At 42.3% G+C, this 25,177-nt stretch overlaps 1 protein-coding gene across 5 annotated transcripts in view; it reads left to right on the forward strand.

The window, feature by feature from the left end:
- sxc (O-linked N-acetylglucosamine (GlcNAc) transferase sxc) overlaps positions 1-16,312 on the forward strand; it is an 83,591-nt gene extending 67,279 nt beyond the window's left edge. For all 5 annotated transcript variants that reach the window (XM_065231776.1, XM_065231773.1, XM_065231774.1 and 2 more), the window contains exons 7-8: positions 12,410-14,512; positions 14,718-16,312. In XM_065231776.1, coding sequence (XP_065087848.1) covers positions 12,410-14,512; positions 14,718-14,988 — 2,374 coding nt within the window. In that variant the 3' untranslated portion in view covers positions 14,989-16,312. The remainder of the gene's footprint in view (positions 1-12,409; positions 14,513-14,717) is intronic.
- The last annotated feature ends 8,865 nt before the right edge of the window (positions 16,313-25,177 follow it).

Raw genomic sequence — 25,177 nt, forward strand, 5'->3', positions numbered from 1 at the left:
CTGTGATCTTTAATAGTTGATGACCTTCTCAAAAATTTAGAAGCACAGGGCTTCGAGATTATTGGCTTCGCAGATGATATAGTCATATTAGTGCGTGGAAAATATGACTATATCATTTCAAGTAGAATGCAAATTGCTTTAAATTATGTTTCATCGTGATGCACTAGCGAAGGATGGAATATTAATCCATCTAAAACAACTATTGTACCATTTACACGAAGAAAAAATGTCCATAAACAGTATTAAACTGAAAGGAATAATTTTAGAACTTTCAAACACAGTCAAGTATCTGGGAGTTACTCTTGACAGCAAACTAAATTGGAATTCGCATCTAGAGCAAGTCATTAGTAAAGCAACAAATGCTCTTTGGATAAGTAAACAAAAAACTATTGGTAGGAAATGGGGACTAAAACCTAAAATGATCCACTGGATTTATTTGACGATTGTAAGACCCAGAATAACCTATGCATCATTGGTTTGGTGGCCTAATACCAATAAAAATTAGCACAGAAAAAGCTGGGGAGGCTGCAAAGACTAGCTGCTCTCTCAATAACTGGTGCAATGAGTAGCACACCAAGTATGGCACAAGATGCTCTACTTCCAGTCCGCATCGTGCTCTCTTGCCGTGCGGATCTATTTGCTTTTTGCTGAAGGAAGTGTTACTACTACCTAAAGCTACAACAAATTTAAACAGCACTTTTCAGTGCTCAACCTGTAAAAATTTTCTACCTTGTTCAACTCTTATTCCTCTTCGATCCTTGTTTGGACCCTACCCGAGGTAATCCTTCTTGGATATCGATTTGGAAAATTCCTCTTCGATCCTTCAGATTCTTATAGTAATCTGCTTGGAAGTCGATTTGGATAAAAATTTACTGCCGCCATGGCCCCTAAACGCAAAAGAAAGGGGCAAACTCTTGACCCCCCTTCTGATGAAATTAATTTGAGTAATCAATTTGATTTGCTCACGGATGATGAGAATGATCCATCATCCAAGAAAAATTCTAGTAAACTTTCCCGGCTTAATGCCAAGAAGGAAAAGATTCCCCCTATTGTGATAACCACTACCGATTTCCATGCTCTTCGCATGGAACTTTTGAATTTCGTGAAAGTTAAGTTTTCACTACAAATTGGACGTCGGGGTGAATGCCGTGTATTGGCTGAAACCTTGGACGGATTTAAATGTCTTCTCAAGTATCTTACTGAGAAGAAGCACAAATTTTTTACTTACGACACCAAAACTGAACGTGTGTTCAAGGTTGTCATGAAAGGACTGCCCAGTGGTGAATCCCTGGATCAGATCAAAGATGAACTGGCAAAATTACTTGGAGTTGTGCCACTCCAAGTAATCAAAATGAAAATGAAATCCCGTCCTGGCGATTCGCGCAACGGGATTTCTAATGATTTTTATTTAGTTCACTTCAAGTCTAGTGAACTAAACAACCTTAAGGCCTTAGAAAAAGCTAGCCTTATGCTCCATGTCCGAGTGAAGTGGGAACACTTCAGGAAGACTGGAGGAAATTTCCAAAACCTCACCCAGTGCCGTAAGTGCCAGGGATGGGGTCACGGAACTAAAAATTGCTACATGCCAGCTAAATGCATGAATTGTGGTGATTCCTCTCACGCAAAGGACGACTGTCCTGTGAAGGAAGATCCTAAGAAATTTAAATGTTCAAATTGTGGTGAAAACCACAAATCCAATTTTTGGGAATGTAAGACTCGCAAAGCGATCCTACAATCTCGTTCTAACCGTCAGGTAGGAAACGCTCCACGTTTCCGACCAGGTACAAATTCCTCTGCTGTTAACAACGGTCAGCGAGGAACAAATTCTACATTCGTACCCGTAGGTACAAATATCTCCCCTGCTTCAAATGTTTCATCTGTACCTACTCCCCTCGCTGCTAACAATGTTCAGCGAGTTAATGGAGCTACCTATGCTGCTATTGCAGCGGGTAGAAATCAAAATACTAACCAACGTTCTAATGGAAATTTTGACAATTTTGACTTAGGAAGCATTACTGCCCCCAAAATGGAATTTTTACAGAATTCATTAATTGACATGATTTCTGATATGCTTAAATCTAACTCCATGTTTGATGCTATTCAAACTGGAGTAAAATTTGCAAATAATATTGTCATGACTTTAAAATTCAGTAATGAATTTTAAATCATTAAATATTTTAAATTGGAATGCTCGATCTCTTAAAGATAATGAAGACGAGCTATTTAACTTTTTAAGAGTTCATAACGTGCATATTGCCGTTATAACTGAAACGTTCCTTAAACCTGCCCATAAGGTTAAGAAGGACGCAAATTACTTGATTTATAGAAATGATCGTCTTGATGGACCCTGTGGTGGCGTTGCCATCATTATTCATAGACGAATCAAACATAAAATTCTTTCTTCATTTGAAACCAAAGTTTTTGAAACTTTGGGGGTTTCTGTTGAAACAAAATTTGGACAACTTACGTTTATAGCTGCCTATTTGCCATTCCAATGCGTAGGCCAGCAAAAGAATTTTCTCAAGGGTGACCTCCAGAAACTTACCCGTCATAGGTCTAAATTCTTCATTATTGGTGATTTTAATGCAAAACACCGCTCATGGAATAATGCTCAAAGCAATTCCAATGGTAATATTCTGTTTGATGATTGTTCTGCAGGTTATTACACTATTCAATATCCAAACAGCCCAACATGCTTTTCTTCTGCAAGAAATCCCTCCACTATTGATTTGGTCTTAACTGATTCATGTCAACTTTGTAGCCAATTGGTTACCCATGCTGACTTCGGTTCTGATCACCTTCCAGTAACTTTTGAAATATCCCAAGAAATAATTTGTAATCCCAACAGCTCTACTTTCAATTACCATAGAGCTGATTGGGAGCAGTATCGAACATTTATGGAATATAACTTCGATCCAAACATTCCTTTGCAAACCAAAGATGAAATTAATTATGCTCTTGAATCTCTGACTACTTCTATAGTTGAAGCAAGAGCTGCCTCAGTACCAAAATGCGAGGTTAAATTCGATTCAATTATAATAGACGATGATCTTCAGCTCTTGATCCGTCTTAAAAATGTCCGTAGGAGACAATATCAAAGAACACGCGATCCTGCCATGAAAGTTATCTGGCGGGATTTGCAAAAACAAATTAAAAAGCGATTCTCTGCCCTGAGGAACAAAACTTTTGAAAATAATATTTCTAAATTAGACCCGAGTTCCAAACCCTTTTGGAAACTCACAAAAATTTTGAAAAAACCTCAAAAGCCTATTCCAGCGCTTAAAGAAGGTGGTAAAATTTTGATCACAAATTTGGAAAAAGCTCAGAAACTTGCTAAGCAATTCGAGAGTTCCCATAATTTCAGTTTGGGTCTTACTAGTCCTATTGAGAATCAGGTTGTTCGGGATTTTCTGAATATTTTCTCTCGGGAAAATATTTTTGATGATTCCTGGGGGACTGATTTGGACGAAGTAAGGTCTATAACTAAAAATTTTCAAAATATGAAAGCTCCAGGTGATGATGGAATTTTCTATATCCTCATCAAAAAACTCCCAGAGAGTACCTTGTCTTTCTTGGTAAAATTATTTAACAGATGTTTCCATTTGGCATACTTTCCTGATAAATGGAAAAATGCAAAAGTTGTTCCAATTTTGAAGCCGGATAAAAATCCAGCTGAAGCTTCTAGCTACCGTCCTATAAGTTTGCTTTCTTCAATAAGTAAACTTTTTGAAAAGATAATTTTGAATAGAATGATGCTTCACATCAATACGAACTCAATTTTTGCAGATGAGCAGTTTGGATTTCGCCATGGGCATTCAACTACTCATCAACTCTTAAGAGTTAACAATTTAATTCGTTCAAACAAATCTGAAGGCCACTCAACTGGAGTTGCTCTTCTAGACATAGAAAAAGCATTCGACAGTGTTTGGCATGAAGGTTTGATTGCTAAATTGAAAAAGTTTAATTTTCCACTTTATATTATGAAATTAGTTCAAAATTATTTAACTGACAGAACTCTTCAAGTAAATTATCAAAATTCCAAATCTAATCGACTACCTGTTAGGGCAGGAGTTCCTCAGGGTAGCATTCTTGGGCCTATATTGTATAACATTTTCACTTCGGACCTCCCTGATTTGCCTCAGGGTTGCCACAAATCTTTGTTCGCTGATGACACAGGCATTTCCGCTAAAGGAAGAAGTCTTCGTGTTATTTGCAGCAGACTTCAGAAAAGTTTAGATATTTTCTCTTCTTATTTACAAAAATGGAAGATTTCTCCCAACGCTTCCAAAACTCAACTTATAATATTTCCACATAAGCCTAGAGCTTCCTTTTTGAAACCTAGTAGTAGTCACATAGTCACTATGAACGGAGTTCCAATTTCCTGGTCAAACCAAGTGAAATATCTTGGATTAATACTTGACCAAAAATTAACTTTTAAAGATCACATTGAGGGCATTCAAGCCAAATGTAACAAATATATTAAATGTTTGTATCCTCTTATAAACAGGAAATCCAAACTTTGCCTGACGAATAAACTTCTAATATTTAAACAAGTTTTTAGACCGGCCATGCTTTACGCTGTACCAATATGGTCTAGTTGCTGCACTACCAGGAAAAAAGCACTTCAAAGGATTCAGAACAAAATTCTGAAAATGATTTTGAAGTTGCCTCCCTGGTACAGTACAACCGAAGTACATAGAATTTCGAATGTTGAGACTTTAGCACAAATGTCCAACAAAATAATTAATAATTTCAGGCAAAAATCGTTGCAATCCTCAATTGCAACGATTAATTCCCTTTATACTTAGATAAGATTTAGTTTTAGTTTTTAGTTTTAAGATATCAATTGTTATACTGACATGCAGGTTAAAAAACCTGTTTAAAATACTGAATTGCCAAGACATGAACAATGTAAAAACACTTAGATATATATCATAACAATTAAGGCTGGTACGTTACTGCAGTAACTGGAGCACCTAGGTTAAAATGAAATGTAATTTATTTTGAATTTGGAACAAATAAAGAGTTAAAAAAAAAAAAAAAAAAAAAAAAAAAGATGCTCTACTTTATCTGCTTCCGTTGCATCAATGTATTCAATTAGAAGCCGAAAGGAGTGCATTAAGGATTCGACGGTCACAGCACTTCCTTGAAGGTGATCTTAGAGGACATATGAGCATCCTAAAAATGTTCAATATTGGTTCTATTGTGTTACAAAATGAGGATTGGATGATGAAAAAATATCACTTCGATCGTCTTTACAATGTAGCAGATGCGGACCGCGATTTGTGGGACAATGGTGGACCAAACATTCGTCCAGGATCAATTGTCTTTTATACAGACGGCTCTAGAATGGATAATCGTGTAGGAGCAGGGGTAACAGGTCCAGGTATAAATATCTCAATATCTATGGGCTACTGGTCTACCGTGTTCCAAGCAGAAGTCCAAGCAATTCTTTAAAGTTCTAAAATTTGCTTGCGTAGAAACTATAGACATTCGAATATCTGCATTAAGTCATAGCCAAGCAGCACTAAATGCTTTGAAATCAGGTACATGTTATTCTAAACTTGTATGGGAATTTGCAATGTCACTCCAAAAATTGGCCTGCCAAAACCAAGTGAACCTATTTTAGGTTCCTGGTCACTGTGGAATTCAAGGGAATGAGAAAGCCGACACACTAGCTAGGCTTGGATCATCTCAACAATTTATAGGACCAGAACCATTCTGTGGAGTTTCTGCTTGCTCTCTTAGAATGGAGTTCAAGAAATGGGAAAAAATGAAAGTGGAGACCAATTGGAACTCATGGAACTCTCATTGCTAGGCAGTCGAAACGGTTTATTAATCCGAGCATTTCAATGACTAGCCAAATTCTTTTACTATCAAAGAAAGATCTCAGTATGTACACTGGTTTAATAACAGGGCACTGTCCATGTAAATATCACTTGAAGCTAATAGGAAAACTTCAAGATGACATGTGTCGATTATGTGGCATAGAAAAAGAAGACTTGGAATTCAGTTCCCAGCCAAGTAGTGCAATTCATTCGAAATGTAATACCTAACTAGGAAAATGCTTTCGGTCAGTCTGTGTCGGTCGCTTCATAAAGTAGTGTTACAACATGTTGATAAAGCAATATTAAAACGGGTAATATATCACAATAGATCTAAGTACTGGGCGCAGTGATCAAAATACCCAACACCGAAAAAAAGCTCAATTTATGAATTCCGCCAAGTGCCCTTCGAATAATTGACATGTAACTTAATAAATTTCATATTTCTGAGACTCATACGAACATTTCAAATTTCAACCTTCAAAAAATTATATGTCTATATTATTTAACATAATTTGATACTTTAACCTGAATGTAATTTATATTCACCTGTTCGCTCTGGTTCATCATGCATAAAAGATACGGATTTGTGTTATTGATAATAGTTAGTTAATCACAAAATCTACAGAAGCTTCATACATTATTTTACAGTATACTTTTGATGAAAAAGGTTAGAGGGAAATGAATGTAAATGATTTTCTATGTCTGGTGAGGGGTGTCCCTGCCACCACAAGCATTCGATTGTTTCACACTTAGTCTGATATTTGACGTTAAACATCTCCAACTATAATTTTATAATTTGTTCCGATCTTGGAACCTTGGAAGTTGTTCAAGTTTAAACACAGATTTTTGTTGGAATTCATGCGGGATTCATGACATGAAGTGAATATCAAAGCATTCTTTACATTAATATCAGGCCACTTACGCAGTATATAAATTTAGTTTAATTGCACCCTGAAAACAGCAGCCAGTTTTTCTATGCTTCGGATCATTGTGCAGCACCCGCCTCCATACCTACATAAACTCTCTCAGATGTGCTGCTAGCAAACGTTTGTGTTCTTGACATTCGTGCACTGTTTAAAATGTATGATTCCTGCAGGCTTAATGAACTAAATAGAAAAAACCCATTTTCGCCCAGCTTGCTCGTTTCCGCGATTCGGTATGTTAATCTAGCTCATAATGTATCAATGTCACCTGCTCACCTGCCGGCAGCAACTCAAGCGATGAAGCTAAACGCTGTCTCGAAAAATAGCAGTGCCAACGAAGTGTTAAATTGTTTTAATTGCTGTTTACAAACAATGGCGACAGGAAGAAATTACAATCGGTTCTATTGAAGAAGGGACTGACTGCTACATCAATACTTGAAAACCTAGAAAACTAATGTAGCGATAGGGAATTGTGGTTTTGCCAGATTCATCAACCTGGTTGCATTCCTTCAGGGGACAGATGCAAATCCGAGAAAATGGGTTATAGTCAGGTACGGACAATCGAGTGTCAAGTGCAACCGACAAACATCATGTGATTGACCATCAGAACACCAGGATTCGTTTTCCGTGCGAAAATTAATGGCTTACTGGCACTGGTAGTAGAGGGTACACCGAGTTCGATTGCTCCTTCTCCATTAGAAAGTGTTATAGAGGAGTGTGAAGCTAACGTAGACCAACATCCGGTCGAGATACCGCTATAGGCAAGGGGTTTGGAGGGAGTTAACGCCACAAAACCGCACCACAGTTTACCGTTCATGCTCAGGCTGGCAACAGACCACTTGTTGCAGGCATGGATTACCAGTGTATCGTGATCTACACTATCGTCAGGATAACGCCGTACCATCCATACAACTCGCTCTCGGAGCTCGAAGCCGACCAGCATGGATGTGTTGATTGGATTAAGTTCTACATTAAAAGGTTTGTACGAGTTGGCGGCGGTGTTGTTGATTTTATTTTAGAATTTTTTTTACGTCATCTAAATCTACGTGAAGCTTTCCATTATTGTAACTCCCTGTAAACAATTCTAGTATAATCATTTCCGTTATTAAAAATCTTTACAAACACGCTTCCATATGGAAGATTCGATACCTCTTTCTCTCTCTACAGTTTAGTTAAGAAACGCTAGACGGTACCACGTACCATAGTGATTTACAACCTGGTGTACACGTACCCCTGGGTCGCACAAGATTATGCGACAAAATATGAATTTTATTGAATTGAGGATTTACAAACGACTCACTTTTTCATACAAGCGTTTCGGTTTGGGCAATGAGGCCCCTGTTCTAAAAAAAATCTTAATTGCGACTATTTTCGAATGAGGTGTACAATTTTTAATCAATTTTTGTTAAGGGATACACGAAGCTCGGGAAAGTTTGGGAAGCACTGCTATGGAATAATGGGAAGAGATAAGTTTCTCAAACTTACTCCCTCTTGTTATATGCTATGTGTTATGCGACACAGCATCTTCTTTTCCGAAAGATCTCCCAACCGAGACCCTTCGATCGACCTGTCGTCATGTGGCAAAGCGTTTTGAATAATTCAAGCCCTGTCAATAAAATCTATTTTTAGCATCATCCTCTCGATATTCAATAATATTTGCCTGTCGCACACCGGTCGCCTGTGTGTCATACCATTGGATGAAGCAGCACTCACTCCACGGCGACTACAACGACGACGATGATAACATCCCCAGCACACCATTTGACGAACTTTTTATTGCTCTCCCCGTGTTCGCTCCAACCGCACAATTTCCCCCTCGCCCCATCACACAGCATCCTTCTTGTTTGTCATACCTAACCATCTTTGATTGCTAGCCAAAAATTGAATTTGAATTACTACCTTTCGGTCTGTCTCCCCGGAGCACGGACACGGAGCAAAGTATGAACTCTTTCCTGTATAGAGCTTCGTCGAGTCCTATGTTCTTCCTCTGAGTTCTACACACACCTAGTTACCTGCATGCTCGATGTTGCAAAGTGTCCTCTTTTCATTTCCGGAAACAATTTCCCGCAGGGTCGCCCACTGCCTACAAACTTCCTCCTTGCTATGTTTGAAAAATTGTTTGGCTCAGAGAATGTCCTTCTTCTTTTATGTACAGACAGAGACATACAGTGTTGGCCGTAACATAAGTCACTTCAGCGATGGTCATACCAAACATATTTGACCTTAATTTTAACTAAATTCTCAATTAAAAACAACTGTGATGTGAGTTTGAAAAGCTCAAAGAAAGTTGATTATTCAATGACCGAAACTGTAGGTAACTACATCGGTATGTAAATACGACCAAATTGTATGACGATGATGATGGGGTGGGAGGTTGCGGAATGGTAAATCTATGTACAACGTGTCTGTTTAGATTTTGCTAATTCGCTTTAGATGGTTCAGTGCATATACTTCGGTATGTCAAGTCATTTGATTGAATTCCTGCTCTACTTCAAGATAAATAGATGTACGGGTAAGAGTCAATTGTGTTTTCACTGGTGGAACAGTGAATATGGAATGACTGACTAGGAATTTGCGCCGTCCGTGTATTAAAAACGAAGCAAATCCTCGCGAATCAAAATGCTGAAATCATTCTCTTATGGTGAGATGGAACCCTTTTTACACTCAATATGACCAGCAATGATGTTATTTTCGAATTCTCATGTGATTTGCGGTGTCGCATAGTGGGTTTTAGTTCAAGTAAGATTATGTACACTTCCCCGGGGGAGCGGAAGATGTCCGAGTATGGTCAAAGTGGTCCAGGCTACTTATTATGACTACAAATAATCTTATTTTTGAATTCTCATGTGATTTGATGAGTCGCATGATAGGTTTTAGTTCAAATCAGATTGTGTCAACTTCCCCGGGGGATCCCGGAACATGTTCGAATGTAGCCAAAGTGATCCAGAACACTCAATATGATGGCCAATGATCTCATTTTTTAATTCTCATGTGATTTTAAGTGTCGCATAATAGGTTTCAGTTCAAGTTAGATTCAGAACACTTCCCCGAGGGAACCTGGAACATGTCCGAGTGCGACCAATGTGGTCCAGGACACGCAATATGGCTACCAATTATCTTTTATTTGAATTCCCATGGGATTTGAGATGTCGCATGATGGGTTTTAGTTCAATATAGATTCTGAACACTTCCCCTCGGGAGCTCGGAATCTGTTCGTATGTGGCCAATGTGGTCTTGGACACAATTTTCTTTATTAGTGAGATTTTCAGCCATTAGACTAGTTTATCTCAGAGTCTTGGACTCTCAGTATGACTACCAATGATCTTATTTTTGAATGCTCATGCGATTTGAGGTGTGACATGATGGGTTTAGTTCAATTCACAATCTGTCCGCTTCAACAGCTGGTTATTAATATTCAACAACTTTTATTCGAATGTCTAAGAACACCACAAAATATTGATTTTACATGTGTTTCTAGAAAGTTTAAAATGTTCATGGAAAAATTGCTGCTGTTTAGAAAGATAAAGCAATTTCTTGAATTGAGGGGGTTAGAAGGAAAGGAGTGTAAGTGACTTTGATCGATTCTCTTCATCGACTTTCTTTTTCGTTAATAATTCAGCTGCAAACACATTCCTTGATTCGTGTGCCATTCTGGATACTAGATGAGAACCTCCTTTATCAAACTATGAGGCAGAAATAGCGCAAAATCTGTTAATAAAGCTGTGGCTATCAAAAGAGAAAGTCGGTGAAGAGAATCGATCAAAATCACTTACACCCCTTTCCTTCTAACCTCCTCAATTTTTATAGAATTTTGGTGCACATAAGTGAAAGTTCAATAAATAAAATATGCCCTCAATAATTCTCACAGGTGGCGGAGGGAGTTAACCGTCACCATCCCTCCACAGCAGGGGATGTTGGCAAAGGAGACGATCAACCCGATTCGTGCCTTCCTCAAAATTGACCTTTGTTCACTTTTTACTATCTATATGCAATTTTCACACTGCCGTACTCTAACGGAACCATCAACTCTATACTTTCATCTCCTCATCTATCGTATAAAATGAACACTTTAAGTCTGATATTTGACGTTCTCACAAGTCCTATATTCCTTAAAATTCTCTATGAAAATTTGATAGAAGTCTCTTGGTATAAGACTTTTCAGAATGTTAGACTTCTCACACCGGTATTGAAAATATTCAGAAAATTGCCATCAAAACACACTCAGTATTCCAGATAGAATTTGATTCCCATGGAATTCTTCTCAGCATTCCCTTGAAAATCTTTTGAAAATTACAACCTCCAATTTCCCAAAATATTCAGGCTTTCAAATCTTCTTTGGAATGTTGCCTAGAACTTCCTAGGAATTCATCTCAGAATATCCCCGATATTCTTTAGAATTCTCGACAGAATAATTTTGAAATTATCACTAGAATTCAAACGAATAATCCTCAGAATTGCAAAATTCTCTGAAAAACTTATTAATTTAGATGCTGAATCCTGAAAATTCCTTCCAGGTAACATTAATCTTTATTTTAAAATCTGGATTCTCGAATATCTGGAATCTTAACCTCTTAAAAATCGGTAAATCGCTCAAACATTTGAAACCTTGAACTAACGAGGCTCGGTAGCTCAGTGATTACAGTTTCTGCATGCTGAACAGAAAGTCAGAAGTTCAATCCCAGGCCCGGCCCCCTTGCTTGCAATTGTTCACTATGTCTTATTATATCCCCACTAGATTTAAATTACAAACAGAGTCAGCTGCTTTAGTTACTGATCGCATCACTTACTACAACAGTGAATCATAATCTAAAAATAACCTTACCCACTAACACAACTATCCTTCCCGTGTGGCATCTTCTTTATCCGATTTTCAAAATGAAAATTCACTGGCCACACTGTATGAAGGCGGTCGTTCAATTCGCAGTTCTAGTGGTTTGATTAGACGCCGACTTAAATCGTAAAACTGCCGACTCCATTCTCAACGTAAATTTTTGAATATACCATAAACTCAAAACCCGTTTAAGCTCTTAATTGTTCCGACAGCTTTAATGCTTTCTTAATTACCAGCAAATTCCGCCTTTTGCCAAGTGCCATTTGCAGGTAACCTTTTTCATCTAGAGAGCACGAGGTATAGGTATCTATTGTGCGATTCATTAAATTTGTTTCAGCAATTTCGTTAGGAAAATTGTTCGTAACCCTCTTACTGTCCCACCCCCACCACTCGCACACCTCTCAATACTGCTCTCTAGGAAGGAGATATAGGTACTACCCAGCAGTATGATAATCGCGACAGATTGGTTGCTGTACACCCACTTGCGCTGGTGAATGTCTTCTTTTTATTCTGCGTTAAAAAAAATTACTTTCCGGCACACTAATTCCATACAACTCCGAAATCAAGCGTCGTGGGTGTGAAGGTGACATGAATAGAGCGCACTCAGAATTTGATTCAATTTTGACCCCACTTCATCTCTTCATCTTGCTCCTCTTACTCTGCTTTCCAGTTCAGTGGATGTTTTTCAGGATCATATCTTGAAAGAAAATGTTCCGCTGATTGCGCTAACAATTTCGTTAATTGGACGACATTTTGGCAGTATCTACCGCAATGCAAATAAATCTCTATGTATCTAATCCCCTATCTTCCTGTTTCTTCCTTTACAGAGCCGTTGCGGCATACCTTCGGGCACTGAACCTGTCCCCATACAATGCGGTCGTGCATGGAAATTTGGCTTGCGTATACTACGAGCAGGGCCTCATCGATCTGGCCATCGATACCTATCGTCGAGCGATTGAACTGCAGCCAAATTTCCCGGATGCATACTGTAATCTGGCGAATGCCCTCAAAGAGAAAGGTCAAGTCCAGGAGGCGGAAGATTGCTACAATACCGCCTTACGTCTCTGCCCGAACCATGCCGATTCGCTCAACAATCTCGCCAACATCAAGCGAGAACAGGGCTACATCGAAGAAGCGACACGGCTATATCTGAAAGCTTTGGAGGTTTTCCCCGAGTTTGCTGCAGCTCATTCCAATCTTGCATCCGTACTGCAGCAGCAGGGCAAATTAAATGAAGCCCTTTTGCACTACAAGGAAGCCATCCGCATTCAGCCAACGTTTGCCGATGCTTATTCCAACATGGGAAACACCCTGAAGGAAATGCAGGATGTTGCTGGAGCACTGCAATGCTATACCCGGGCGATCCAAATCAACCCGGCTTTCGCTGATGCACACAGTAATCTGGCTAGCATTCACAAAGACTCCGGAAACATTCCGGATGCCATCCAGTCGTACCGAACGGCGTTGAAACTGAAACCGGACTTCCCAGATGCGTACTGCAATTTGGCCCACTGTTTGCAGATTGTGTGCGATTGGACCGATTACGAAACTCGCATGAAGAAGTTGGTGGCAATTGTGGCGGATCAGTTGGACAAGAACCGATTGCCATCGGTTCATCCGCACCACTCGATGTTGTATCCGTTGTCGCATGATTTCCGCAAGGCGATTGCAGCTCGGCATGCAAATCTTTGTCTGGAGAAAATTCACATTCTTCACAAGCCACCGTATAAGTTCTCGCGGGAACTGGGCGGACGGCTGAGAATCGGTTACGTGAGCAGCGACTTTGGAAACCATCCGACTTCCCATCTCATGCAGTCGATTCCGGGAATGCATGATCGATCCAGAGTTGAAGTTTTTTGCTATGCTCTCAGTCCCGACGATGGAACCATGTTCCGAAGTAAGATTTCTCGTGAAACGGAACACTTTGTCGAATTGTCGCAGATTGCTTGCAACGGAAAAGCCGCCGATCGAATCCACGCCGATGGCATTCACATTTTGGTCAATATGAATGGGTACACCAAAGGAGCCCGCAATGAAATATTCGCCCTGAGGCCTGCACCGATTCAGGTCATGTGGTTGGGCTACCCAGGAACTAGTGGTGCTAGTTTCATGGATTACATCATAACCGACACTGTCACATCTCCGATGGAACTAGCCGATCAATATAGTGAAAAACTGGCCTACATGCCTCACACGTACTTCATTGGTGACCACCGGCAAATGTTCCCTCATTTGAAGGAACGACTCATCGTGAGCGGTAAGCAGCAGAATAGTCAACTAGTGGACAACGTCGCAGTCATTAACGCGACCGATTTGTCGCCGCTGGTAGAAAACAACGATGTAAAAACGATACGCGAAGTGGTGCTCGCACACAAGCCGGTTGAAATTTCGCACAAAGTTGTAGAACTCCCCACCACAACTCCGGTGGAAACGATGATCGCTTCCGGACAGATCCAGACCTCGCTAAACGGTGTCGTTGTACAGAACGGATTGGCCACTACTCAGACCAACAACAAGGCAGCCACGGGAGAGGAAGTTCCACAGAATATCGTCGTGACGACACGACAGCAGTACGGCCTTCCGGACGATGCCATCGTGTACTGCAACTTCAACCAACTGTACAAGATCGATCCACACACGCTCGCTTCGTGGGTTAATATCTTGAAGCATGTCCCCAACTCGGTGCTGTGGTTGCTCCGCTTCCCGGCCGTCGGCGAGACAAACATCCAGGCAGCGGCCCAGCAGCTCGGTGTTGCTCCGGGAAAGATCATTTTCTCGAATGTTGCTGCCAAAGAGGAACACGTACGCCGTGGTCAGCTGGCCGATGTGTGCCTGGATACGCCTTTGTGCAACGGTCACACCACCTCTATGGACGTACTGTGGACGGGAACGCCCGTCGTCACACTCCCAGCGGAAACGTTGGCCTCCAGGTAAGATGGGCAGTTCAGTCTTGTTAATCCTAAATAAAAAAAAAAAAACCTTTGAAGAAACACTAGCGTCAATCATTTCGCTTAAAAAAAATTCAAAAACTACTTGCTAACATCACGGAATTTTCGAATCATAATTTTCCAACAACGACAGTTCCAAAAATTGCATTGATTTCTAAAACCCCATCCTCATCTCTCCTTCACACAGGGTGGCAGCATCGCAGTTGGCTACGCTCGGATGTCCGGAGTTGATCGCCCGAAGCCGACAGGAGTACCAGGACATTGCCATCAAACTCGGCACCGACAAGGAGTACCTAAAGGCGATCCGAGCCAAAGTTTGGGTGGCACGTTGCGAAAGTGCACTGTTTGATTGCAAACAGTACGCCCAAGGTATGGAGGCGTTGTTCTACAAGATGTGGGAACGGTGCGCCCGCGGCGAAAAAGCCGACCATATATCGGCCAAGGAGGGCTCCAAGTAAGCATACCAGAATACAGTTTGATAGAGCGGAAATGGGAACATTTACCTGCGTTGTGGGTCACCTTTTAGATGTTAACGTGTTGGCAGTTAAATGAAGTTTTCATTTAGGCAGGTGTATAACTGCTAGACACAACTGGAACGTTTTCTTTCCATCGAATCACAAGAAGCAGGGCTCTAATTTGGAAACTTGACACTTGTACCTAGAGAAGGCTTGTATCCTATTTAAATTTTAGTTAAATAACTTTAAGGAAATGTATAGAGTTTAGTATTTGTTCGATCGATGAAGGTAGCATTTGATTAATTTCAATGATGATTAAGACAGAAAAGATATAATTAGGGATGCGCCCATTTGAAAAAAAATATATATAATATTTCATACCTTCGATCGTTTATTGCACACATTTTTTCCTGCGTTGGATTCGAATTTACTATGCTTTCGTCAGAGTATATGGATTTACAAATATAGTTCTGTAGAAAGCCTGTGTAATGGACGTTAGAAAAATATATCTTTTTTCTAGCTGCACTAGGAAGTGAGATATTGTTGATATAAACAAATATATAACAAAAAAAATAAACTGCACTGCTCTTAGCAGATATTTAAATCGTCGCAAAACAAGCAATGCTTTAATTCCCTGATGTAGATAGCGCCAAACTCAACACACACAGACACACTCACTCTTACAGTTCCAGCCATTGCCAGCAATTTTGCATTTCTGAGTGCGCTTCAGTTAAAACAAGCAAAATATGAACAACAAATACTGGCATCAAAAACAACAGCAGCAGGATGGAAGAAAACCTTAGAATTAGATTTGTTTAACAGCAAAAGCTACAACATAATATAACAGAGCGCGTTTTGCATATCTTCAAATTTGAACTCATGAGTGAATGTGTACACAGAGATTGAAACATAACACAACAAGCCAAATGCTGAAAGCCGGATTTTAATAATCCGATAAAAACAAATGTGAAATAAACCAACAAGTGATGATGAGTGAATGATGAACGAACGATTCATAAGCAGTCACCTACGAAGCACACGACGGTCCGCAGTCCGAATAAATTGACGGCTGACGATACCTGGTGCGGTAATATGAAAGTGACTGTTTTTGCTAAGCGCCGCCACATTTATTGGTCAATACAGTAGTAGGTGTAGTGTGATATGAGACCGACGGCAACATTTTGTAAATAGATTCGTTTCCCCCTCTCCGCTATCTAAGGCGATGGCACAGAAAAAAAAAGCAAATTACAGCTATTTTCTGTGTAGGAAAACAAACACAACTATATTAGTGATAGTACGAAATAAATTCATGTTACTTAATGAAAAACCCTTGTAAGTTCGTTTATATCACAATCCATAGTTGCAAGTAAGTGGTTGCTATAGAAGCCTCGATAAAAACGAAGACAACATATCTCACGCTTTCTAATAACTACAATCGCTCTGGGACACATCGTCATCGAACGCTCCAAGGTAAAAACTGTAGCTGATAAAATGAAGATGACAACCTAAAAAAACTATTGATCCAATATACCATTTCCCCGAAAATGGTTCCCCAAATGTATCGTAATTACAAGCAGTAACATAACGATCTTAATGTTTAACATTTGATAACAATCTCTTCACAAAAAAATCTAGAGCAGGAATCGTACAACAAGATTCATCCTGAAGATTTAGAATGTAACACCCTCCGTCAGATAGATTGTGCTACAATACAACGAATGCCGTTACCTTAAGGTCACTTCTCCGATTGAGATTCTTTTGATTGCTACTCGTTCTTTTCATATTCGGTTTGATATGGCTTTCGGAGAATTGACACTCGGGGTAATGGAGCACACTCCTTCAGATGACAATCGCCTTTTTTAAAAAGTATACTACTGTTAACTGTTCCACCAATACTTTTCACTCTGAATTGGCAATACTGCATTTAGGTACAACATGAAAGAACACCCATCAGTCCCACGAGTAAAAATGTGTAACACTAGTTTACTGCCGGTGGAAGCATAACTGTCCCATGTGACATTTTGACTTTTTTGAGGTTATGATGCTTAACGTTATAAATAAATGCATATTTTTAAAACATTATATTAAAACATGCTGTTTATTCTAGAAAAATAAAAAAATGTGAAGTCTTTTCTGCCGTTCTACGCATAACTGTCCCATGTTCTATGCAATCCTTATGCACCGTGGGCAGTTTTGTCCCATTGCAAAAATGGACGCATATCTGTCCCACTGCTCCAATTTTTATTGTGTATAAGAAATTCTTCAAAAGTTATAGTCTGTTATCCAAATAATAAATCGTAAACATATTACAAGATCCAAACGATTACCCAAATAGTAAAATTAATCTTTGAATTATTTGGATGATACCTCGAAAACGTCGTAAGCACATTAACACTTTTTTTTTTTTGGAAAATGTAAGCTATCATTCTCAGTTCTGTTGCTATTTACAAACAAATAAATTATATAATGTACTAATCAATTTGCAACGCCGTGTCCTATTTGTACATTTTCGTGACACATATCATAATTTGGTATTGCCCTGCGCTTCGGTCAGAGAGCGTATAGGGCGTCGTTGTGCCAATTTGGTCGTGCCACATTTCGAGTATGAGAGAGTAATTGCAGTTAGATCAAAAGTGCCTGAGAAAAATGCATGTACTTTCACAGATTACCCGAAGTTGCGATAGTGAAGGTATGATCACAGAAAAGCAGACATAACACTCTTAAAACGTTCATCAAAATAGTTTTTAACGGTCAATTTAAATGTTTCTTAGTTGGTAGTACTGCCATTTGTGGTGCACATAATAAATTCCCTAGCGTTTGACGTTTACACACTACAACCATCTGTTGAGTGTATTGCCCATCAAAGTATATACGACAGATGGCGGTAGGGTTTACAATTATAAACGTTCAATGTGTTGTGTCTGCTTGTCTGTGATATAACAATGAGGTAACGTTAGGATAAATTCAAAACATTGAGAAATATTACGCATCACTTTCAGAAATACTTCACTTCGCAACCGATGAACCATTCTGACGGCCATATGAGTACCCAAGTAACCATATAGTCGCAATATAGCTTGTATATTCTTACTTTGCTTGAGTATGGTTAGTTGGGGAATCTGATGAAACTGTCACTTCTTGAAACTGATCCCTTTCGTATTTCTTTCATTCTCCTTTCGCAAACGGAGCGCTCGATGGACCAGTGACTTTGGACGTGAGCCTCGTCCCAGATCACCATGGCAATTCAATAACGATGGACATCAAACCGACCAAAAAAGGCGGAATCATATTAGAACCAACCAACCAAGGACGGTCTATGGAAGGAAATTGCCGGTGAAGCACGGAATGAAATACGAAGCGTTAGAGAAAAAGTCCAAGGGATTCCAAAAGAAGCAAATAACGACGGCGGAAGAACAGAATATGGTGAGAGCTTTCCATTTATTAAAAAAAGAAAAAACAATCAAAATTACACTAAATACATGCCAGGGTTGAAAAGAATATTTTCGAACCTGGAAGTGTGTATGTATCACCAATATCCATTTGATAACGGTGATGCAAACATGCGGGGCTTATTGTGAGTGAAAGTAACCTTGGAATGGGCGTGACTCTCCAGACATTCTGAAATGGGTTGCTGGATCCGCAATAGAGCTATCACCTTCTAACTCCCGGACTAAAGCTGTCTACAATGACCATAAATGCGACATTGTAGAGAGAGTTCTTCCATAATAACACTGCCGGCCAGTGGGGGTTAGAGGGAACACACACACACACACACACACACACACACACACACACACACACACACACACACACACACACACACACACACGGGCTACAAATGGTGAATTGACAACCTGGGAAGAGCGTTTTTCCTATCTCTGGTCCTCACAAGTTCCTACCTCACACCTCCCCGTGGTGTAGCCTGGGCAATGTTGTCCTTCTGACAATAGCAAAGTGAGGGGGTGCGACGCGAACACTGGCGCGGTAACCATAACACGGCGATCGAGGAAATGCTTCGTCAACCCGCAGGAGTGCCAACCGGCACATTAGGATCGACGCCAGTAAGATCCTTATTATGGCATACTGGATACGGCATGGAACTATGGACACGACACGGTACAATGGATTGGATACCACGCTACAGGGCTGACAGTCGTGCTATTCTGCTCCCTAAGTAAAGAAGGGTGACACCTTCTTGAAATGGCGAGTGGGCTAATAGTGCGGCTGCCCCCGTCCCGGTAAAACCTTGGCAGGCCTCCGGATACGTTCAAAACTCGTCACCAATTGGTGATTGGTGAGTAGTAGACTCAGATGTAACATTCCTGACTTACGCCGATCTGGCTCTGAACACGGCCCCCATGAAGGACCGTGTCAACCCTAGCATGGCCTCCCTGCTTGCATAGATAACCATGGGATCACGATAGGCGACTACATACAACGAGTGGAGATAGCGGCCCGGAGGGGGGACCCAACAGAATGGAGAAAAACGGAGAAAAAAACAAAAAAGAAGAAAATGAGAAAACCCAAAAAAATATGAAGGACGACGGCAAGACGCCAGAAATTGAAAACGGATGAGCGAACGTGTTCGCAAGGAGCGGGATATTGCAGAGATCACCAGTGTTGAACCTGGAGGCAACAGCGAGTTCCAACAGCAGCAGTAAGCCCCAAGGTGAGCAGCAAGGACACCAAGGAGAGCTAGGTCTTATGCTAAGCCAGGTGTTCACACCGAAATCCAGCAGTAGCACACCCCAAGAAGGATTGCAGCTTGGGAAGACCAAATTGATGGAGGTCAGGAGGAGGATCAATGAACTCCATGACTTCATCAAGGATAAGAGCAACGTCCACAAGGCAATAAAGGAAATGGTGACGGGCATCAAATCCGCCATTATTGCTGCTGAACGTGAACAGGATGCGCTGAGGACGAGGTCCGTAACTGCCGAAAGGGCACTGATCGAGGCCAAGGAGAAAGCAGCAGCTGAAATACAGGAGACGCCAAAGGGACCTCGAAATCCACGCTCGGAGAAGAGGAAAAGGGAAACTCCAGGAGAGGAAGAGGAGTTGAAAAAAGTCAAGAACGACAAAGAAGACAACAAGGAGGAAGGCTGGCGTACCGTCGAGAAGCCAAAGGAGAAGTGGAAAAAACGGAAGGAAAAAGACATGAAGAAGAAAGCTGAACAGAAGAAGGTGATACCCAGGACTCGTCGGGAGCGAAGTAAGGGCGATGCTCTGATCGTCGAAGCTAAGGACAAAACGTCGTATGCAGCACTCCTCCGGAAGGTACGAGAGGATCCGGAGTTGAAGCAACTAGGAGAGAACGTGGTGAAAACCAGGCGAACCCAGAAAGGCGAGATCCTCTTTGAGCTGAAGAAGGATCCTGCTATCAAGAGCTCAGCCTTCAAGGAGCTCGTCGAAAAGTCTCTTGGCGAAGGGGCGAGCGTAAGAGCTCTATCCCAGGAGACAGTGGTCGAGTGCAGAGACCTGGACGAGATCACCACAGAAGAGGAGCTAAGAAGTGCGTTGAGAGTGCACTGCGATCTGGGAGATGTCCCGATGTCAATCCGCATGAGGAAGGCGTACGGCGGCATGCAAACGGCGGTTATACGGCTTTCGACAGCTGCAGCGAATAAGCTGTTGGAGACGGGCAAGGTCAAGGTTGGCTGGTCATTGTGCTCGCTGAAAGCCACTCCTCGGGTTACCAAGCAATTGGAGCGATGCTTCAAGTGCATGGGATTCGGTCACCAGGCGAGGAACTGCAATGGCCCTGACAGATCTGATCTGTGCAGGAAATGCGGAGAGAAAGGCCATATTGCAAGAGGCTGCACGAAGCATCCGAGGTGTATGCTCTGCAAAAAAGAGGACGGTAACGATCATACGACGGGAGGCTTCAAATGCCTAGCATACAAAAAGGCGATGGCAGGCCAACAGTAATGGAGGTAACCCAAATAAACCTCAATCATTGCGACATTGCTCAGCAACTGTTGTGGCAGTCGACAACAGAAACAAAGTGCGACGTTGCAATCATTGCGGAACCGTATCGAGTCCCTCCCGATAACGGTAACTGGGTTGCGGATAGAGCTGGGATGGCAGCTATACAAGTTATGGGCAGATACCCCATTCAAGAAGTGGTTGCGAGCTCATACGAAGGCTTCGTCATCGCCAAAATCAACGGAATCTTCATGTGTAGTTGTTACGCACCCCCCAGATGGACGATTGAGAAGTTCTACGAGATGCTTGATGGACTTACCGAAGAGCTGGTCGGACGACGACCGGTAGTCATCGGAGGAGACTTCAATGCTTGGGCAGTGGAGTGGGGAAGCAGGTGTTCCAATGCAAGAGGGCACAGTCTGCTGGAAGCTCTGGCAAAACTGGAAGTTATGCTGGCCAATAAAGGCACCAGCAGCACTTTTCGCAGAGATGGCCGAGAATCCATTATCGACGTTACTTTCTGCAGTCCGTCGCTGATGGCAAACATGGATTGGAGAGTGTGCGAAGGATATACCCATAGCGACCATCAGGCGATACGATATGGCATCGGTCAACGGAATACTGTGGCAGTACGGAGGACGAGAACTTGTGACCGAAAGTGGAAGACGAAAGCTTTCGACAAGGATTTGTTCGTTGAGGCACTTCGTGTGGACGGGAGTCCCGTAGATCTAAATGCGGACGAGCTGACAGAAACGTTAGTGAGAGCATGTGACACGACCATGCCGAGGAAACTGGAGCCAAATAACAGACGGCGTCCAGTCTACTGGTGGAACGAGGCACTTAGTACTCTCCGCGCTAGTTGTCTCAGAGCCAGAAGACGTGTTCAGAGAGCAAGAACGGAAGCAGACAGAGAGGAACGAAGAGAAGTGTTTCGAGCGGCCAGGGCCGCTTTTAAACGAGTGATTAAGCAGAGCAAGTCGAACTGTTTTAAGGAGCTGTGTCAAGACGCTGATGCCAACCCCTGGGGCGACGCATACCGAGTCGTGATGGCGAAGATCAGAGGTCCAACGATGCCCGCTGAAATGTGCCCAGAGAAGCTGAAAGTCATCGTGGAAGGACTTTTCCCGAAGCACGACCCAACAACCTGGCCACCTACACCGTACGGAGAAAGAGAGGGAGATAACGTCGAAATCACCAACGAGGAGCTCGTAGTAGTGGCGAAAGGATTGAAGGTGAAGAAAGCTCCCGGTCCGGATGGAATCCCCAACGTAGCGTTGAAAGCGGCGATCCAGTCATCCCCGGACATGTTCAGGATGGTGCTGCAGAAATGCCTGAACGAGGGTCACTTCCCTGACAGGTGGAAGATACAGAAGCTAGTGTTGCTGCCGAAACCAGGAAAACCGCCGGGGGATCCAGCATCATACAGGCCTATATGCCTGCTGGATACACTCGGAAAACTCTTGGAGAGGATCATCCTAAACAGGCTGACGAAATACACGGAGAGTGAGCACGGATTGTCGGAGAGGCAGTTCGGATTCCGGAAAGGGAGATCGACGGTGGATGCAATTCGGACAGTGGTCGAGAGAGCTGAAAAGGCGTCCAAACAGAAGCGGAGAGGAGATCGATATTGCGCCGTCATAACGATCGACGTCAAGAATGCGTTCAACAGCGCCAGCTGGGAGGCCATCGCCGAAGCACTGCATAGAATGAGGGTCCCTGACTACCTGTGCAGGATCCTGAGGAGTTATTTCCAGAACCGGGTTCTGGTCTACGAGACAGACATGGGACAGAGATCGATTAGGATCACAGCGGGAGTTCCACAAGGCTCCATCCTTGGTCCAACGCTCTGGAACGGGATGTACAACGGCGTGCTAACGCTGAAACTGCCCAAAGGAGTTGAGATCGTTGGCTTTGCGGACGACGTCGTCTTGACGGTAACAGGCGAGACGCTGGAAGAGGTGGAAGTGTTGTCAACCGAGGCAATCGACATGATTGGTAACTGGATGAAAGGAGCGAAGCTGCAAATAGCCCACCACAAAACGGAAGTGTTATTGGTCAGTAACTGTAAAGCGGTACAGCGGGCGGAAATCACCGTCGGGGAGCACACCATAGCCTCGAAGCGTGTGTTAAAATACCTGGGAGTGATGATCGATGACCGACTAAACTTCAACAGCCACGTCGAATATGCCTGTGAGAAGGCTTCGAAGGCCATCAACGCGATAGCTAGAATCATGCCGAACAACGCTGGTCCCAGCAGTAGCAAGAGGCGTCTTCTGGCCAGCGTGTCATCATCGATACTGAGATATGGAGGTCCAGCCTGGGTTCCAGCGCTGGAAACGAAGCAGAACCAAAGGAAACTGAGCAGTACGTTCCGGCTCATGGCCATGCGAGTCGTGAGTGCGTACAGAACCATCTCGTCGGAAGCAGTATGCGTTATCGCCGGTATGATCCCTATCGGCATCACCCTGGCGGAGGACAGTGAGTGCTACCGGCAGAGAGAAGCCGGAAGAGTACGGAAAGTTGTGAGAGTGGAGTCATTGGCTAAGTGGCAACAGGAGTGGAACACGACGGAGAACGGTAGATGGACACATAGACTAATACCGATTCTTTCGACCTGGGTGAACAGAAAACACGGAGAAGTCAATTTCCACCTAACGCAGTTCCTGTCTGGCCACGGCTGCTTCAGGAAATACCTGCATCGGTTCGGACACGCAGCGTCACCCCTCTGTCCGGAGTGTGGCAACGTCGATGAAACGCCGGAGCATGTGGTCTTTGACTGTCCAAGGTTCGAGGCAGTGCGAACGGAGATGCCCGTCCTTAACGTGGAGAATGTCGTTGATGAAATGTGTCGAGAGGAGGACTCTTGGAATGCCGTCAGCAGGGCAGTCACACAGATTATGTCAGAGCTGCAGCGTAAATGGAGAGAAGAGCAGCGATCTAGCAACGCCAGCTAGCGCTGAGAGTACGACAAGTGCATGAGCACAGCCACCCCCCGAAGTAGTCGCTTCACAGTGGTCCCGGGGGGATCCAGGCAGAGGAGAGAGTAAGGAATGGGTTTTAGTGGAGCTGCACTAGGCAACTAGTGGATACCACACCGTGCCACCTTCACTACAGGCCAGGCTTCTTGAAGCTTTCCTAAACCTTACTATAAATAAAAAAAAAAAAAAAAAAAAAAACACACACACACACACACACACACACACACACACATATGGTAATTTGGTATTGAAAAACTATAGAGTAAAATGATGAGATTTTTTTAAATAAAAGAAATGCATACAACGGTTAACCTTAAATAACTATCATTCCGATGCATGTTGCTTGGTCGGAAAACCAACTAAAAATGATGTTTCATCTTCTCCAATAACAGGTACGACAACTGCCAACAGAGAGGCCTTCCTATCTACTTCAATTCAACGAGAACGTATCGTTGGCGAACAGCTGGAGTTGTTTCTTGGAAAACAGTTTGCAGTATTTAAGGTCCTCACTGTTGATGTTGCTTGCGTATCCTAGCTCATATCGTCCTTTTTGAGAAAAAACATTTTTCTCGTTATGTCCACGTACGGGCGAGGCTTGAATAAGTTCAACGTGTAGGGGAAACGCTCCTATAGTTGCGGTACGTTTGAAGCGTTAGGTTCCTATAGTTGTGTACGGAGTCTACATACACAACTATAGGAACATAACGCTTCTAACGTACCGCAACTATAGGAGCGTTTACCCTACTGTACGTGTAACGTGTACATGCAGACACTGGAAATGATCGATCGATGCGCCAAAAGGAGCAATTGTCTCGTTAAAGACTAATAGCTATCACTACCACTGGAACCACCGTACTGCTTTAAATTTTCTATGGCAGACGTTTCCGGCCCACATTCAAATCAGTGTCAACATTTCAAAGGGGCGTAATTGCTTTTGTAACGTTGGCTTTACCCGTCGATACCTCGCAAGTAAATGCTCACCTCTCCAAATTAGCAATGCTAGCTGGTAGATGAAACATTCCTCTGCCTGTGTCTCTGTGATGTCATTAACTTTCATAAGTGAGCTTTTTTCCATGAGAAATCGACGGCTAAATCCATTGTTTACAAATGTAATTACGCCCCTTTGAAATGTTGGCACTGAAATCAACAATTTTAAACTCCAACCGTCACTCACGAAGTGTCAAACATAACAACAGCAGCAACTGAGAAGTTGTTCACAGCGGGACAGATATGCGTACATTGTTCAACTCGTCAGAGAAATTGGCAGCATAAGTGTCACAGAAGATTTT

The sequence above is a fragment of the Ochlerotatus camptorhynchus genome, unplaced genomic scaffold (assembly GCF_037179485.1).
Source record: "Ochlerotatus camptorhynchus isolate MF236.1 unplaced genomic scaffold, CSIRO-AGI_Acam_v1.1 ptg000361l, whole genome shotgun sequence".
Classification (NCBI taxonomy): domain Eukaryota; kingdom Metazoa; phylum Arthropoda; class Insecta; order Diptera; family Culicidae; genus Ochlerotatus; species Ochlerotatus camptorhynchus.